Source organism: Pagrus major, chromosome 23 (genome assembly GCF_040436345.1).
Source record: "Pagrus major chromosome 23, Pma_NU_1.0".
Lineage (NCBI taxonomy): Eukaryota > Metazoa > Chordata > Actinopteri > Spariformes > Sparidae > Pagrus > Pagrus major.
In genome coordinates this window covers 14,403,559-14,419,202 of record NC_133237.1, presented here as the reverse complement: position 1 = coordinate 14,419,202, position 15,644 = coordinate 14,403,559, and the positions used below count along the sequence as shown (strand labels likewise).

At 44.5% G+C, this 15,644-nt stretch overlaps 1 protein-coding gene across 1 annotated transcript; it reads left to right on the top strand.

The window, feature by feature from the left end:
• Positions 1-311: 311 nt before the first annotated feature.
• On the top strand, positions 312-14,580 carry srebf1 (sterol regulatory element binding transcription factor 1). The gene is made up of 19 exons (XM_073493904.1): positions 312-807; positions 3,092-3,664; positions 4,787-4,962; positions 5,062-5,199; positions 5,599-5,817; positions 5,923-6,037; positions 6,221-6,378; positions 6,484-6,694; positions 6,782-6,966; positions 7,083-7,344; positions 7,643-7,809; positions 7,982-8,150; positions 8,289-8,397; positions 8,527-8,636; positions 9,332-9,464; positions 9,609-9,774; positions 11,031-11,246; positions 11,834-11,945; positions 12,939-14,580. The coding sequence occupies exons 1-19, from the start codon at positions 702-704 to the stop codon at positions 13,157-13,159; spliced, it is 3,546 nt and encodes a 1,181-aa protein (XP_073350005.1). The 5' UTR covers positions 312-701; the 3' UTR covers positions 13,160-14,580.
• Positions 14,581-15,644: the final 1,064 nt, after the last annotated feature.

The following is a 15,644-nucleotide window of genomic DNA, read 5'->3' as shown; positions in this document are numbered from 1 at the left end:
GCACACGCCCACTCAGCTCTGATTGGCTGTGGGGGGCAAGCCCACAGTAAACACATCCATGCTGTATCCCTCAACGTACACAGTTTGGAGGAATATATGCCTCATATTAACACGGCTTCACATGAATAGAATGAACTACACGCGATAATTTATCATACATAGAGCATATATCATGGCTATTCAATAGACGATAATTGTATAATTCTTAACAAATGGATCCGTGTGCGTATTGTGGAGCCACTATATCAGTTTGACGTGTACATTATAAACTATGTCTTGTTTTACAATGTCGTCTTTTTAAAAAGTGTGGCATACGCTCCACATGCTGTCACCGCTTCAGTCAAATAATCAAAACAACCCTGAGAAACAGGAGGACGTGGGAATCCGCTTCAAAGGCAGTGATTGGCTGGCGCGCCTGTCACTCACCATCGGCTAGGTGGGTTTGTTCGGCAACCCTCGTAAGCACGTTCGTGCTGAATGAGCTTCAGTGTTTGGCTCGGTTTGACAAGTTTCCCCGGACGATCATGGGGGTAGGAGTGAGTAGTTAGTTGACACATCAATAAAAAAAAAAGTTGCAGCTCACAGTGCGCGTGTTTCAGCTACACCTGGGATCCGACGCTTTGGCAAATGTAGGGACGTGAGGAGTTCACAGTTTTTCCTCTCTCAAGTCTACATTGGAAAAGCCAGACACAAGAGTAAAGATGAACAACCTGTCTTTTGACGATCCTTCGTTGGATAACCTGGATCCAACACTGACGCTTCACGACCCGAGCGATATCGACACGGCCCTTTTAAGCGACATTGATGGTAAGGAAATCAAACAGTGGCGTTAAACTGCCAGCTAACGTTAAACCAATAACACTGCCTGTAAGTTAAAAGCTCATTACCTCCTGCATGCCCTGTGTGCTTCACCCCTCTGTGTGACTTGCCTTCTTTGTCCTACATTCAATGTTTAGACTAGAACCTCATTTTTAACAACTTAAAGCACCTGCTTAGCTAACGGTTGCTCACAGCGTCAGCCATCATTAGCTCAGCTAGCTAGCCGCCATGCTAGCGCTCCTTGGAGGTTAGCCGAGGTAATAACAGGTGGTTTTGTGTTGGCGTTTACAGTGTTTATGTCTTGCACTACCAAAGCCCACAGCGATAGTCGTTACTGTACGTGGAAATGAGTGATTATTAGAGCTAAGCTAACAGCTAACGTGCTGGTTAGATGGTCGTGAGTGCGCCCCGCCCCCATCCTGCTCCACACGGAGGTTACTGTCGTTCATTCCTCCTTGTCGGGTTCACCGTGCCTCAGTTGACCGAATTGACACAATGTTGGCATCTATTGTTTTTATATGGAGTTAAAACACTATAATATAATAATATGCTCCATTGACATCTTTTGTATATATTTCTGCCTGTATGGTTGTAATCGTTGCTTTTAACATTTCAAACGGGCGTAGTAAATCAAGTTCACATGCATGTTATGGACACACTCATGTGCTCGTTTGATGTATTGTTAGGGATGTTTAGTTTTTAAAAAAAATCCACATTATTCACATATCAGCATATATAATATATATATAAATGGAAGCCTATGTGGTGTGTCATCAGAGATTGACCTGTAACAGTTAATATGTGTAATGGCACCATTATATATTGTGTAAAACGTATCGTGCTCGCCCACTTCCTCCGTGTGACCGACAGTAACCCTCTGTGATGCTGCTCGATGGTAACCTCTCGCGAAGCCACAGACAGCGCGCCCTCTCTTTCTCGTCTTGGGCTGATCGGCATAGCAAGTCTCCGAGGCGCGCTGTGATTGGTCAGGAGCGATCACCTCATACAAAACACTGGATTACAAACCCAGGGTGCTGCTGCGTCTCACTGCAGACACAACATGCACTCAAAGTCAGTGTGGGATTTTTAAAAATGTTTTTGCAGTATGTTCCTGGTGAGCTGCATCAGGTTACAATTGGTGACTATCATATAATTTGGCATCTTTTATACAGCGGGATATAACAGTGCCTTGAATAAACCAAAAGAATAGTGTCACACTTTATTCTCATTATTATATTTTCACATATTTACTTCATCAAGCATCATCCATTAAAGCAAATCAGTTTATATGAGAGAAATAGATTTCTTTTGCTCATAACTCATTAAAGGAATCCATTTCTTTCCAAGTTTCATGACATTCATATATGATTTGTCACAGCACATGGGACCAGTTTTCTCATCCTTTCTAGCACGTTGGCCCACAGTTGCAGGAAAACACAGTGGCAGTTAAACTATAAACTAGTAGATTGGCAAGTATAAATAGTTTAACTGCACATGGGCTTACAAACATTAAATGTAGAAAATACAGTATAGTGCGTGCTTGTACGCAAGACTTTGTGTGTTTATACTGTGAATTTCAGCATGCACTGTGAATATGATTTTTGTTACTTTATCCATTCAGATGAAATGTAGGCTATTGATCCTGATTGAAACCAACAACTGCCTTTATTTTTTAGCTGTTTTAAGTTGCCCCAACTAGGGCTGCAGTATTACACAATTATTATAATTATTATCAGTTACAATAACCCTTAATGGAATTAAAACAGAGGGGTTTCTCTAGGTTGAACAAATGGTTTATTGTAATTTCAAAAAATATGATGTCCCGACAGACATGAAACTTGACATAAACTTAATATATGTATATATTTTAACAACAATAATATGGTAAAGCATTCATATCACCGTATACCTTGCTACCCTAGGGAGAAATCGGGCGTGGTTAACTAATGCTCTAAAGGTACTTAGAAAGAGTAGTTCAATGTACATTGTAAAATAAAAAATAAAAAACTCAACATGATGAAATTGACAGTTTTACTATTGTATTCTGTAGCTTACTTTTGAGGGTTTTCACTGATCTGTTACATCATAAACACCGTACATGTTTGTTGATGTTTGGGTAACTAGTAGTACTGATGGAAATGTAGGAGATCCAGTTTGCTGCTGAGCAGGTGTTTTCAGTTGGGTGCATTGATCACTTCTATAGATAATTCTTGTATATTTCTCTACATAGTCAATAACAGTGATGTTGGTTCTGGTTTCCTTCCCTCTGCAGACATGCTACAGCTCATCAGCAACCAGGAAATGGAGTTTGGAGGACTGTTTGATAACCCTCCATACACGGGGCCCCCTCCCACCCAAGAGCTTCCTTGTTTGACCCAGTCCATCACCCCAGCCGCCCCTCCAACCACCACCACCACACCTCCATCTACATCTTCCTCATCCATCTTGAGCAGCAGCCCCCACCTGGATGCACTCCTGGGCCCTCCCATCACCCGTAGCTCCTCCACCCCAGACAAGACCTTCCAGCCTGCCACCTTCCAGCAGTCCCCCCTGGCTCAGGTGCCCAGCACCACCCAAAGGCAGCAGCCAGCCTCTCCGCAGCAGGCTCAGAGCCTCAGTCAGCCCAAGGTGGAGCAGCCCCAATCCATTCTTAGCCCATCTGCCCCGGCCCAGGCTGCTTCACCGCATGGCTCACCGGGACCGAGTCCAACTTTCACCGCGACGCCCCAGGCCCTCTTCACCTCGCCTGCACCCCAGACTCCGCCTCAGCAGCAGACACAGCTTCAGGCACCGGCACAGCCCCAACAGGCCCGGGCCAACTTCAGCAGCCCGACCACCTACACAGGTAAGCACTCATTGATGGTGATGAGTGTTTATTGTAAGTGATGGTTATTTTCTTCTTGAAGTGACAGGTTTGTTGGCTTCGCATGTATGTTATCGAGTCAATACAATATCCATAATGTATGCTGGCTGCTTCGGTAGATGAAGTTATCCTTAAGCAGGTTTAAACCAGAAATAACATGACAATTTTGTTTTTTAAATTATTTGTTTATATGTGTGTGTGTGTGTGTGTGTGTGTGTGTGTCTGTCGGTCGCAGTCAGAATTTGTCAGCACGACAGCATCACGACCATGCAAGAGGCAGGTGTGAAACTGGATTATGTAATCAAAAGCAGATGCTATTCTAGTTTGGAAACTTTCACAAATCAAACTCTAGTGCCCAAAAGGTGGCTGTCATGTGTGTTAGATTTAATTCACCAGGTTAGGACATTAGGGTTATTCAACCTTAGCTAATCTCATATCCAAATCCTAATCTAATAGACTTTGCTCGGCAGTGTGACAGACTGTGTGAGCCAAATGAAAAATTGCCTTGTCAGGGAAACCCCCATATATATATCTGCAACAGTCCTGTGACACGTCCACTGAAAACTCTGGTTGACGCTTGATTGTTGCTTTTGGTGTTGTTTTTTTTGTTTTTTACTAGGAGAAATGTAGAAAATAAAACATTGTTTCTGAATTCTCTCAGATGCAATAAATGTTTATTACTCCTACAGAAAACTCCCATGCCCTGATACTGATAGGTGATAATAATTGCTAGCCCGGTTGAAGCTGATAAGAAACATAAGGTGACACACTGAATGTTGCTTTCACTTACGTCTAATGAGTATGCAGTTCACCTGTTGACCTACAACCCATAGATAATGACTCGCTCTGTGTCTAGCATCTCGTGTCACTCAAATATCTGAACTGTTTAAATGATTAGAAGTTTATTAAGGATACAGAAGGATTTTTGCATGAAAAAAAAAGTAATTTTAAGTTACTTTAATAATTTGGTGAAAGCAATTTGACCATTACTTCATGCTTGGTAAAATTCTCAGTTAATGAGATGGATTGTTGCCATTGATATTTTATATATTTTATACTTGCTTGGATTAAAGCTAAGTAAATCTTTTCGTGACTCTTTTCTAGCTGTCAGTCCCATCAGTGTGAGCCCACCCACCACCAGCTTGGCGTCGTCACCTCCGAGTGTCCAGCCAGTGACCATTCAGGCTCAGCTCCAAGGGCTGACCACCACGTCTCCTCTCCTGACCACGACTGCAAGCCAACCGGCCCAAACCATCACATCCCACGTACAGCAAGTACCTGTAAGTGTGTTCAGCTGGCACCTGAATTAGCCTGACTTGTGGATAAGAAATACATCACATCTTCACTTAATATGTGTGTACTTGTGTGTTTCTTCTCAGGTGTTGCTGCAGCCCCAGTTCATCAAGGCTGAATCTCTGTTGTTGACCACTCTGAAGCATGACCCCTGCATGGTCACCACTGTGGCCTCTTCCTCATCCCTGGCCACCACCACCCCGGTGCAGAGCACTTCACTTCAGGTAGACACATCATGAGCAGAGTCTAAAAAGTTTGGAATATGCTTATTTTTAACCATTAGGTTGTTAAGGTTAGGTTTATGCTCGAAATTGAATATAGTCCTTGAAAAATAAGCAACTTGAAGACATAATTTTTTGACATTTTACAGACAAAACAATTAAACCTGAAAGACTAATTTAGAATAGAAACAATCATTAGTTGCAGCCCTGCTTGAAAATTCTTGAAAAGTGCTTGAATTTTACTCTTAAAAGGTTGTACGACCCCTAATCAAATACTCCTGTGTCTTAAATTGGACAATACCTAATGTTAATTGGCGGTCAGGAATGTTTTTACTCTGCATCCTTTATGTGACTCATCCTTTATTTTCTGTCTCTCTCGTGCCCCCTTGTTGACCTCTCTAGGCCTTTATGGGCGGCGGCACCATCCTGACCACAGTGCCCGTCATGGTGGACACTGACAAGCTGCCAATCAATCGCATCGCCATCAGCGGGAAGCCGGTCGGCCAGCCACACAAGGGAGAGAAGCGCACAGCCCACAACGCCATCGAGAAGCGCTACCGCTCCTCAATCAATGACAAAATCATCGAGCTCAAAGATCTAGTGGCTGGTACTGAGGCTAAGGTAGGAAGGAGGGTGGATCATGTGGGTTTTTTTGTGAGGCAATTGGTGACATTAAAAGGAGGAAGAAGAAGCTTATTGTATCTATATGTTTCTACTTTTGTTTAGCTCAACAAGTCTGCAGTGCTGAGGAAAGCCATCGACTACATCCGCTACCTGCAGCAGACCAACCAGAAACTGAAACAGGAGAACTTGGCTTTTAAAATGGCAGCCCAGAAAAACAGTACGTGCTTCAAACCTCTTCTCTCTTCTTTACCCATAACAGCCTCTTTGCAATTTATTCCCAGTTCCTTGAAAGTAAGTAATCCAGTTGACCTTCTGTGATGAGGTCTATGGATAGCTACTGTTATCCTGAAATGAGAAAAGTGAAAATGGCCCTCTAACAGCCCTCCTTGTCTTTCCTCAGAGTCTCTCAAGGACCTGGTTGCCATGGAGGTGGACGGACCGGCTGATGTGAAGAACGAGCTGCCCACCCCGCCAGCCTCTGACGTGGGCTCTCCCACCTCTTTCTCACACTGTGGGAGTGACTCAGAGCCTGACAGTCCGATGGGGGAGGACACCAAGGTACGCAGCCCCCATTTAAACTACTGAACTATAAAACTGCACTTCATCAGCAAAATACAAGACTTTTGTCACAGTAATTAACTCAGATGTCTCTTCTGTTGGCAGCCGAGTGTGGTCATGTTGGACAAACAAGAAGCAGGAGGTAGCGCTGGCGGCATGTTGGACCGTTCCCGCATGGCGTTGTGTGCCTTCACCTTCCTCTTCCTCTCCCTCAACCCTCTGGCAGCGCTGCTCTGCTCATCTGGCAGCAGCTCAGCTGGAGGTGCTGCAGCCACCCACCATGCAGGGAGGGGCATCCTTGGTGTGGATATCGCAGGTACAGAAATGTTTAGAAATGTAGAAAATTTCCTGTGAGGTATTCTTAGTGGTTACAGTTAAATTTAAAACAATGTGTTTTCTGTAGCGGACTCATGGGGCTGGATGGACTGGATGCTTCCAACTATACTGGTGTGGCTTCTGAACGGCGTTCTGGTGTCAGGGGTTCTGATCCGGCTGTTGGTGTATGGAGAGCCTGTAACCCGACCACACTCTGGATCCTCTGTCTTGTTCTGGAGGCACCGCAAGCAAGCTGACCTGGACCTTGCGAGGGTACGTTCCAAAAGAAATATCTATGTCCTTATATTCTTCCTCAGGTGTTTGATCTCTGTCTACCTGTTTTTAACAACTGTTCTCCCTCATCATCACATCTCTTTCACCCCCCACAGGGAGATTTTGCCCAGGCCAGTCAGAACCTGTGGACCTGTCTGAAAGCTCTCGGCCGTCCCTTACCCACCTCCCAGTTGGACCTGGCCTGCGCTGCCCTCTGGTCTCTCCTACGATTCTGCCTCCAGCGTCTCTGGGTGGGCCGCTGGCTGGCAGCTCGGGCCGGAGGGCTGCGATCAGACCGCCCCCTGCAGGAGGACGCCTGCAAGAGCAGCCGTGACGCCGCCCTGGTTTACCACCGCCTGCACCAGCTGCACATGACAGGTCGGTTGGTGGAGAAAAAACCCTGTCTCTAACTTGAATCAATGCGGTAGACTGAACACTGTCAGGTGGCAAGTGACAAAATCTCAGGTGATCGAAGAGCAAGTCAGGCAACACTTTTTCTGCTGTGTGAATGAGTTTATGTTGATTCAGTGCCAGAAAAGCTTTAGACTTTGGATGCATTTGACCACTCTGGCTCTTTTTTGTGTTTTTATGAATATTGCATCACTTTTCTTCTCTTTGAAATCGTATGTTTTTTTTAAAATGTAAGTCATTTCTTGTCTTTTGTCCGTGCATACAGGTAAGCTGAATGGTAGCCACCTGTCAGCAGTGCACATGGCTCTGAGTGCGGTGAACCTGGCAGAGTGTGCTGGCTCCTGCCTGCCTGTAGCCTCTCTGGCTGAGGTCTATGTCTCTGCAGCTCTACGGGTCAAAGCAAGCCTGCCAAGGATCCTGCATTTTACCTCTGTAAGTCCCATTAGTTTGCACATGCACATATATTTATACATGACGTTTGGTTCATTTGTCTTCCATGTGTATTTGTTAGAGTTGTTAATGACCCTCGCACTCACCCACTTGATAAACACTAAACTACACTGAACCAAAACATCAGGACTAAACTGTATTTTTCTTCTGATAGCGCGTGTTCCTGAGCAGCGCCCGCCAGGCGTGCTTGTCATCCAGTGGCAGTGTGCCTCCGGCTATGCAGTGGCTCTGTCACCCGCTGGGTCACCGCTTCTTTGTGGACGGGGACTGGGCTATCCGCAGCACTCCCAAAGAAAGCATCTACAGCCAGGCTGGCAACACCGGTCAGTGCAGATCTCACACTCCCTGTGTAGCTGTGTTCTAAAAACAACTAATTTAAGGCCTCAAAATATGTCTGTTTTGTACGTGCACATTCAGGTCGCATTGCTTGTCATGTTAATAGTTTGTTGGTTCTCTTACAGTGGATCCTCTGGCCCAGGTGACTCAGGCATTCAGGGAGCACCTCCTGGAGAAGGCTCTGTACTGTGTGGCCCAACCCAGCGGAGAGACGAGACCCAGCCAGGGTGAAGGGTGAGAAACAAAACATACTTCCAAAATAACAGTGTCATTTGTTACCATTCTCTAAAGTTTGGAAATGATAGAGTTCAACATGTATGTTCATTTGGCAGCAAAATAACCCTTCATTGTGTGTCTTTTCAGGGAGTATGCTGATGCCCTGGAGTACCTCCAGCTGTTGATGAGTGCGTCGGATGCAGCCGGTGCCACCTCCCAGTCCTTTGCTATCGGTTCCAACATGGCTACCGTCACTGGTAAGTTCTGTCAACATCACACTTATTAACATTACTGCTTATCTTCTCTGAAAGAATCCCATTTCCTCCTTACCTTTCGTGACAGTTCCATTTCCTTAATGCGATTGCAAAACAAGAAGCAGCAAGATGAAGTTCGTTTTTACACTACTGAGATCGAGTGGCCACCTTCCACCCTCCCTTTGTCCTCAATGATCACTGATCTGAGCGAAAGGGTGCTAGGTGAAAGGGAGGCATCCACTAGATTGCATCATCTATCTTCAGCGCTGTCAAGTCGGTGATCACCTTGAGAGGAGGAAGGGCTTGGGAGGTTGTGCGGGGATTTTAATGGAGAGACTTTTCTTGGCTGAGCCTCAGGTTGCTCACACAGTGTTAGAAGTGTGTGTGTGTGTGTGTGTGTGTGTGTGTGTGTGTGTGTGTTGGCCAGTGTTAAATGGAGTAGTTTTCCCTCATGAGGGAGTCGTCAAAATGGCTGCTTCCTCTCAGCATGTTGTGATTATGCCAGAAGGGAGAAACAGATTGATTCAGAGGTCAAAAAACACAGACAGCAGCTGTCTGTGCGTGTGTGTGCATACGTGTGTGTGCACGCACACTCTCATGCATGTTAAATATGAAAGTGGGCAGTGGGGGAATCAAATATTTGAATGTCTGTTTGTCTACGGCTGTCTTGCCATTGACTGTTTTGTCCCAACTTCCAGGCTGCGACCCCCACTCCAAGTGGTGGTCCTCGGTTGCCGTGGTGATCATCAACTGGCTCCAAGGAGATGATGGCGCAGCAGAGAGACTTTATCCCACTGTCGAACACTTGCCCCGCAGCCTGCAGAACGCAGAGTAAGTCAGACATGCACGCACCACGTCAGACTCAAGAGTGTGTTGCACTCATCTGCTGATGCCAAGGAGAGGACACACACACACACACACACTTCCACTACTTTAACCTGTGTCCTCTGTCTCCTCTCCCCCTCGCTCTGTCAGGAGTCTTCTGCCTAAGGCATGTCTGAACACATTCAGGGCGGTGCGGGCTCTGCTGTCCAAGCCAGAAAACTGCCAGCTGAGTCTGAGTTACAGCGACAAGGCCAGCGCCCTGCTCCGAGACAGCCTCAACCTGGGACCACACTGCCACAGCTCCAGTTTAGACAAGGTACACACACTCACACAAACAAAGGCACGAGCACTTGGGTGCACATTGAAGTCATGTTAATATTTATTATTCCTGAGGCAAATTGTGTGAGGGCAACAGCATCCGCGTTTTAAAATATTAAAAAATACACATACAGGAATGCATACAGTGACAGATGTGCCCACACGTGGGTGTGTGTGTATGTGTATAATTATAAACTCAGGAAATTGGACACACACACTTTTCACTACAGAAAACCACACGCTTTACCACAGAATCCCCTGCAGCAGCTCCTCTCTGTGATACGGCGCTGTCCTACCCTCTGGCGTTCAGCAGATGGTGATGCTGGTGGATAGGTAGCTCACAGCATGCGCACGTCTACGGCCAGAGCTGCGGTGCATTGTAGTTGCATTGCATGTGTGTCTCAGCGGAGTGCAATGTACCTGCAGTGCAACACAGAGCTGGGCCACGAACAGCAGAACACACACACATACAGAGAGGGTGGAAAATGTCCTTTGTTGTAACTTAATTTATGTATACATGCACTCTGATATTCCACTATTATTCAGAATAAGACGAGTCAGAATCTGATAAGGGTCATGTAGATAACATGTTTTGTTTGGATATTTAGAATAAGGCCTTTTTCTGAATGAAGAATTTTCCGCTTAAGACATGAGGGATATGCCTTTTTTTTTTTCGGACATGTAAACAGAGCTTTCGGCATTATGCGTCTCAATTTGGGTTTTTATGACAGTTTGCAAGACCGGAGCAGAGATGCACGCCCAAAATAAAAGCCCACATTTCTGGTCAGAAGGAGGAAAGCACCTACTTCTAAATAATATGGAAGACTTGGATATCAACAGGTTATTTGACCAAATATCGCAACATTTACCCTTTTCAAGAAGGTGGTTGTGCAATCACAGCCTCCTCTTTCATTTATTCAGACAAACGTGATAAACGACCTGTTGAGGGCAAGTCAATAGGACTATGCACGGCTGCATGTAAATCAGAATATTAATGTAAAGAGTTTAGTAGGAATAAAGTATTTTTGGAATAAGGGCAAAATAACTTTTGTGCATGTAAACGTAGAAACACATTTTCTTCATAAGTATACCCCTCAGTTTGGTCTAAAATGGAGATACATGCTGTCTTTTCAACGACCACACTTACGAAAAGAAACTGTGTTTGACACTCAACTCCAGGTCATTAGTCAGTGGTTATACTGTCCTGCAGCTTGTCTCCCATCTCAGTCCTTATCTTGTCCTTTTTCTCTGTAGGTCGTCCAGTTGCTCTTGTGTGATCTCTTGCTGGTGATGAGGACCAATGCATGGCGTCTGCAGCAGCAGGGGGCCGGTCCTGCGGGGTCGGTGTCGGCGGGTACAAGCGGCCCCGCGGGGCTCCACCAGGCCTCCCCGCCTGAGCTCCAAGGCTTCCAGCAAGACCTCAGCTCCCTTCGAAAGTTGGCGCACAGCTTCAGGCCTGCGATGCGAAGAGTACGTATAACAGTTTCAGTCACCACATTTTTTGCATTTAGCTTTGTCTTGCCGACATCCGGTGAAACTTCTCGACTGTTTTCTTACCTTATTTCCATACAAGCAAACATCCAAACGCAGCATGAACACTGGTTGACTGACAGACACTCTGAGAACTATTAAAACAAGACAAACACACCTATGCAGCTTCTATAAACAGACAGTAGAAGATTGACAGGCATCAAAACACTCTTCCACGTACCTGGAATGACAAGCATAGAATTGTAATACACAAAGGCAACACATGAAGAGAAGCACATAGCATATACACGCGCAAATACTTCCTGTGCACATATTTGCAGGCAGTCGACGGTACAAATCTCTGTGGAAATTAACAGGGAGGTGTTGCAGCACACACATGCACACACACACGCACACACACACACACACACACCCCTGAGGCAAGTGTTTAGCTGCGTTGTTCACAAGGATTCAAAGTCTCTCTGAGGTAGAGCTGAACACCCTGTATGAGTCATCATCACTTGCTCTCATCCCTCCTCCTCCTCCGCTTCCTCCCTCTCATCTCTCGTCCCTCCGTCTCTTTCCAGTTGTTCCTTCATGAAGCTACAGCCAGGTTGATGGCGGGGGCCAGTCCCACCCGCACACATCAGCTCCTGGACCGCTCGCTGCGACGCAGAGCAACACCTGGAGCCAAGACAGGTGTGTGTGGACGAACTGTTGTTTGTTTTGTTTGTTTGTTTTTCATCCACTTCTGCAGACAAAATGTTTTTTTAATTTGCTTTTCTCTGTTCATGATATTTTTAATTCCATTCAGTTTTATTGTGTCTTTGTCCACATAGAACAATCTTAATGTTTGTTGGGGTCTTAAAGGGTAACTTCACCAATTTTACACCTTAAAGTGTATTCATGGGCCTTAAGGAGTACTGCTGCATTAAAAAGCAAAAAGAATGGCTTAATGAGACTACAGAGGTTGTCGGGACATTAAACGTCCTAAAGCTGAACACGAAGACTAATCTCCTCACTTTACTTACAAACTATTCAAGTCAAATTTAGCAAATTAAAGATTCATCATGTTAAAGTAAAGTATGTATAATATAGTTAAGTAGGGAGCTTAGCGGTGGTGACCGCGGTGTAGTTTGTTTATAGACTAACATTAGCTTTTTTACTTCTGGCAATTTCATCATATAAAAGTGGTTTTAATTTATGAAGATTAGTTGGTGAACAAAATGTTCATCGTAAACCACAGCTTTTTTTAATTCAATAATCCAAAATCCAGTGGAAAAATCCCACAGGCTTTTTGTCAAGGGAACCAGAGCGAACTACCAGGTCATCATGTAGTAATGTTGTCATGTTGTAACATCATTTCTGACTGATCAGATGCTTTCAGTATCTTTAGTGTTTTTTATTTAGTAGTGTTGGCTCTGATAACATGATCATTGAGTTAAATTAAAATCAAAAGATTTAAGGTTTAATTTCTAGATGTGATTTCTTGCAACTTAATAAAAGTTGTAACTAGCTGAGAGACACTGAATTGCAGCTGCTCCTCTTTTTACCCAGTTCTTCACTCCGCTAAATAAGTAAACAAGAAGTTGCCGAAGTCTGATTGGCTGTTTGTGGCTGACGACATCGGAAAGCTCACCCTGAAATACCCCGCTAACGACTGTCTCGTGTGTTTTTATTGTGTGTGTGCAGAGGAGTGCGAGACGAGGCCAGGCCAGCGGGAGCAGGCTGAGGCCGTGATGCTGGCGTGCCGCTACCTTCCCCCCTCCTTCCTGTCGGCTCCCGGCCAGAGGGTGGGCATGCTGGCGGATGCGGCCCGCACCCTGGAGAAGCTGGGAGACAAGAGGACCCTCCACGACTGCCAGCAAATGATCATCAAGCTGGGCAGCGGCACCACCGTCACCAACAGCTAGAGAGAAGGGACAGGACTGGAGGGGAGACTTGCACAGACACTGTATATAGAAACATTTCTGACATACAACAACAACCACACACAGACAGAAAAGAAACACACAACCAAACAATTTGTACATTTTGGCGCGCAGCTCTTGACAGACTTCTGAAACAGATTTCTACACTAAGATTCATATCAAACTGTCAGGATTTTCTTCATGGATTGCCCCTCCCACCGCCCCAACCCCACATCAGGAGACACTTGTAGAGTTCACGCTCTTGTTGCTGTGGATCATTACCAGAATACGAGAAGCATTTTCCAATCCCCTACGTGAGAATCCATTGCAGGTCCACAGTTTGTCCACAGAGAGGCGCCATCACGGTTCAGTGTGAATCATGTGAGTGAGTGAGTGTGTGTGTGTGTGTGTGTGTGTGTGTGTGTGTGTGTGTGTGAAGCATGACAGATATTTGCCCTGCATTCATTCAATACTGTCCCGCCCCTCAATTGTTTTTCCGACAACTTCTTCGGGCAGGAGCGCTCAGCGGGTTGGAGCGCTCTGATTGGCTGCGGAGCGAGGCGCCTCTCGAGAACGATCACGGGCTCGTTCGGTGGGAAGCCGCTCCGCAGGTTGTTCAAACGGTGTTAAAGTTGATTTGAATTATGTTTCACTGGCGATGATTCGAGGCGAGCTGCTGCACAAGCTCTGCATTTCTATCTGCACTAGCCCTGCGTGGCTGATTTCAATGAGATGAGTAAAAATATGGCTTTATGAGGTTATTTTCATAGAGGTTGTTCTTTTTGTTTTGCTGTGTACATATTTTAAAATGTATTTATAATCTGTATGAACATTGATTAAGCAGTATTTTGCATAAGCAGAGTGATAAATGCTTATTTTCTTCCCTTAAAGCTGTGTTTTGGTAGCTTTTGACCAGGCCCAAATAATGTAGTTACTGAACAAGTGACCTGTTGCACTAGTACGCAACTGTGGGATCTGAAGAAACTGGCGGCATGCAATTCTGGCACCACCAACCGACAACTCAAACATGAACCTTTGGCACTTTTGCAACAAGTTACATAAAATGCAGACAGTTTCAACATAATTGATCATTATTTTTCCAAAGAGCGCCTGTAGTTGAATCATCTTAATGCTCTTTTGAGTCATTATAGCTTCATGCTCCTAGAGAACCATCGCTTGTTGATTTTTAGAGGACTGCAAACAACTTTGGCATGTGTTTCTTGTCCCATGACCAGTATGTTTTTATAGTGTCACTAATGTGAAAGACTGAAAGACGTTGGGGATTGAGATGAATGAGACGCAACCATGTCTAAAGGTATTCTTCATGTGTCGTTTAACTGACATCTTTTCATCTCTTCCTTGTTCTTCGGTTTCAACCTTTTTTGTTATGTAAATATTAAAGCATTTTGTAAAGAAGACTGTGACATGTTTCCTGTGGTGCTTAATAGGGTAACAGAGTTTGATGCCACATGCTGGTGGCAATAAAAGTAGTTAAAAGTCTCCCTCTGCTAAAATTATGCAAGTGGGTCATGTGCTGACTTATAAAAATGGGACAAAACTTTTGTGAAATGCACAGAAGATATCTATTTTGGGAGAAATGCTGAAATAAATGAAGCTAAGTCTTATTTTCTGAAGCATTGTTTTTGTAACCGAAGACCAAAAGTTGACAATAGAAACGGTTACCTATGCAATTTTTTGAATTTGATAAACAATAATATATGTTAACAACTGTAAACCCAGAGTTTGTAAAATTAAAGGGGCAATATGTAAGAATTTTAGTGGAAAACATTCAAACATTCACTGAAATTACAGAAATAACATTTTTGACATCATGATGTCTGTGTTTGTGTTGCAGATATATATAATACAGTTGGCATGCTAACCTACTTGCCCCGGCCCAGTACAAGGCTAGCGCTGTAAACACCACCAACACGCCTCCAGTGCCCTGAGTTCCCAGACCAGACTGCACGGCTAACTGCGCTTACTAGCGAATGGTAGCTACAGTTAGCGGTTATTCTGGTAATCCTGCCTGTATTTGTTTTTCAGTAACATGCCAATTCTTACATATTGCACCTTTTTTAAATTTGAAAATCGTACTTAAATTTAAATTTGCACAGCAGCACGACTGAGCTAGGTGGGAGAGGGAGATAAAATACTGATCCGAATGGTGTCTCCATTGTGTTGATGTCAGTGCATGTTTGTTCAGTAAAGACAAAAAGAGCAGGCGTTGGTCGTAGCAGCATTGAAAGGTGCTGGTATATTTAACATTGGCGTTACAAAAAACATTTCAAACAAAGTGATGCTGTGTCATCGATTCCAAACAAAGAGACATGAAAATCAATAAAACGGCATGCTCCAACTCAAGACAAGTGACATTCCCAAAAAAGGTCGTTATTTTTTTTTCATCAATGGATTCTTTTAATAACATTTTATAAGCAATAACATATTCCATTTTATAGAAAATAAACATCTCTAGGAAATACTATAC

What these genes read in the sequence shown, in the direction of transcription:
- srebf1 (XM_073493904.1), top strand. Translation starts at nt 702, where the DNA reads ATGAACAACCTGTCTTTTGACGATCCTTCGTTGGATAACCTGGATCCA. An exon ending in TGCAGAGCACTTCACTTCAG is followed by an intron (nt 5,200 to 5,598) that starts GTAGACACATCA and finishes TGACCTCTCTAG; the next exon opens with GCCTTTATGGGCGGCGGCAC. An exon ending in CGCAGCCTGCAGAACGCAGA is followed by an intron (nt 9,465 to 9,608) that starts GTAAGTCAGACA and finishes TCGCTCTGTCAG; the next exon opens with GAGTCTTCTGCCTAAGGCAT.